The following is a 2,759-nucleotide window of genomic DNA, read 5'->3' on the forward strand; positions in this document are numbered from 1 at the left end:
TTCACCGCAACACACTGAAAAGATTCACACGTTCACCACAACATGCTAATGCTAGCGGCCATGTTCAGCAGCACAGCGGTTGACTCACCTGTCCCACAGGTTCACATGCTCCATCATCTTCTCATCGTAAACCAGACCTGTTGTCGTGGCAACWGATGTGTCGATGGAAGCAGGTGTTGGGCTGCTGTGATTGGTTGCTGCCGTAGTGACACGTCCCTCAGGACCGGGTCCGGCCAGAACCTGCAGCGAGGCCCAGTGTGGGTACTGCGCTGAGACGGTCTCAGAGATGGACTGCAGGGCGCTGGGGACAGAGACAGGAGTCAACAGAGGACAAACTGGGAGCCAACAAATACACAACCAGAGGGAGGCTGTTCACTTCCTGGACCACGTTCAACCACCGCTCATTAAAACGCTACATGAGCTAACCGTATAGCACAATGAGTTCCGCTAACGCTAAAGAGCTATGCTAACACAGAACCCATAGACATCAATACTAGACGCCCCACTGGGTCCTAATTAAATCTGTCTGTTCATCAATTCAATAGAAAAATGATCAGAATCTATCAAATCAAACATTGAGCTCTTTATTCAGAAATGCCCCAAAACTATTAAATAATCACATCAAACGTTAGAAACTCTCTTTAATAATTTCTTTGCCAAATATATTAATGTGTGAGAAAATGTGTCAATGGCAGAAATTAACTTAAAATACTTTGTAGAACGGCACTTTATAAAGTTCGGTCCATTTACTTGTATTAGCTACTGGCACATATTCCACATTCAATATGGCCGACGCTGTTACGTATCGCAGCAACGGGCCGGCCCGCTCCATGACCTTTGACCCGCTCCATGAGGCGTCATGAAAATACCAACCACGGATTTAGCGTAAGCTAAAGCTAAACTAATGTATCAACGCAGTACTTAGCAGAGGCTAACGCTACAGAACAATGCTAACACAAACAGTCTAATGCTACAGCGCAGCACCAACCAACTGCTGAGCTAAAAACAGCCTCCAATCAGAAAGCAGAGCTACCTGTCAGAGGGAGCAGTGGGCGGGTTCAGAAGAGGACAGGCTCCGCCCAGCAGAGCTGTGACGCAGGCCGCGACGCCCTCTGCTGTCGCCTGAAGGTCATAACCTCCCTGAACAGAAACAGCCCCTGACTTAGCGTGCCGTTAGCGTCACGTGTTTTTAGAGCGAAGAGTCGGACGTGTGGAACATTTACCTCGAGAGCGAGAACGAGTCGACCTTCAGCCAAACTCATCAGCATGTGGGTCAGGATGTGGAAACACTGAGGGTGCACACACATCTCCCCCTGGACACACACACACACACACACACACACACACACACACACACACACACACACACACACACACACACTGAGTCATGTGAGCCACAGGACGGAGGGACTGATCTCAGGTCAGTTTTACCTTCGGATCTCCGGCTGCAGCATCAAATCCAGCTGAGACCAGAACCAGCTGAGGCTGGAACTGCAAATATACACACCGGTTACGGCACGCTAACACACAGAGTGTGTGTGTGTGTGTGTGTGTGTGTGTGTGTGTGTGTGTGTGTGTGTGTGTGTGTGTGTGTGTGTGTGTGTGTGTGTGTTACCTCACAGGCCACTGGCAGCAGCACCTGCTGGAAGGCAGTGATGTAATCAGCGTCGCTCATCCCCGTCTGACACACAAGCAGGGAGGAGAATCAGAACCAGCAGTGCAGGAAGGTAAAACAAGCGCTCCCTCAGGAGGACTGATCCAGGCTCAGCAGCGCCGGTTCTGGACCGGACTCACCTGGTTCCACGGCAGGTTGATGGTCCTCCCTTCAGCTCGCCCGCTGCCCACAAAGCTGCAGTCTGACTCCTGCAGGTGAGGCCAGAAGGCCCCGCCCTCATATCTGTGGACGCTGAAGTACAGCACACTGACACACACACACACACACACACACACACACACACACACACACACACACACACACACAGAATTTACCTCCTTTCAGAGTTATGCATTTTATTTTGAAATGTTCCCCTGTATGTGTACTTCCTGATGGCCCCGCCCCCTCAGCTCTCAGGTGCAGGTGATGAACTGASGCTGATCTCACCTTTCTGTCCTGCATTGTTTTAACTGGCTCTGCTGCCTGCCAATCAGCTGCAGCAGCTCGTTAAGGCATCACAGCTCGTTAACGGTTCAGTGACAGATTTAAAGGGGGGGTGATTTCCTGGATCAGAGCCATGTCGTTTACCTGGGATCCTCCTGGAACAGGTACTGGATGCCCTGACCATGATGGACGTCCCAGTCCACAATCAGAACCCTGACAACACAGGAACACGTGCAAAACCCTTTCAGAATAAGAGCACATGCATGCGTTTCATCCACAGAAAGGTTCTGTTGGGGTTCTCTTCTGGGGTCGACCAGCAGGAGGCGCCGCTGCAGCTGACCGTCCCTCACCTGCTGACGGCGTGGCGTTTCTGAGCGTAGCGAGCCGCGACCGCCATATTGTTGAACACACAGAAGCCATTGGGCTGGTCGGCCTGAGCGTGATGACCTGGAGGTCTGACCACAGAAGAAGAAGAGGAGGAGGTCAGGTGTGTCTCCTGGATCAGGTGACAGGAACAGGTGCTGCTCTGTTTACCTGATGACAGCGAATCCGTTCCTGAGTTCAGAGGTCAGGACCCGATCCACCAGCTGGAGGACTGAACCGACAGCCATCACACACACCTGGAAGGACTCCTGACACACACACACACGCACACACACAC

General features: G+C 51.8%; 1 protein-coding gene across 1 annotated transcript in view; it reads right to left on the reverse strand.

The window, feature by feature from the left end:
• The window catches only part of hdac6 (histone deacetylase 6), a 17,530-nt gene that overhangs the window by 5,953 nt on the left and 8,818 nt on the right, over positions 1-2,759 (reverse strand). Inside the window, exons 6-14 of the mRNA XM_017303206.1 lie at positions 2,633-2,751; positions 2,449-2,553; positions 2,243-2,311; positions 1,795-1,921; positions 1,616-1,681; positions 1,432-1,491; positions 1,224-1,313; positions 1,034-1,140; positions 89-301 (exon numbers count right to left, since the gene is read on the reverse strand). Of these exons, the coding sequence (XP_017158695.1) occupies positions 89-301; positions 1,034-1,140; positions 1,224-1,313; positions 1,432-1,491; positions 1,616-1,681; positions 1,795-1,921; positions 2,243-2,311; positions 2,449-2,553; positions 2,633-2,751 (956 nt within the window). The remainder of the gene's footprint in view (positions 1-88; positions 302-1,033; positions 1,141-1,223; positions 1,314-1,431; positions 1,492-1,615; positions 1,682-1,794; positions 1,922-2,242; positions 2,312-2,448; positions 2,554-2,632; positions 2,752-2,759) is intronic.

Source organism: Poecilia reticulata, unplaced genomic scaffold (assembly GCF_000633615.1).
Source record: "Poecilia reticulata strain Guanapo unplaced genomic scaffold, Guppy_female_1.0+MT scaffold_212, whole genome shotgun sequence".
In the NCBI taxonomy this organism is placed as follows: domain Eukaryota; kingdom Metazoa; phylum Chordata; class Actinopteri; order Cyprinodontiformes; family Poeciliidae; genus Poecilia; species Poecilia reticulata.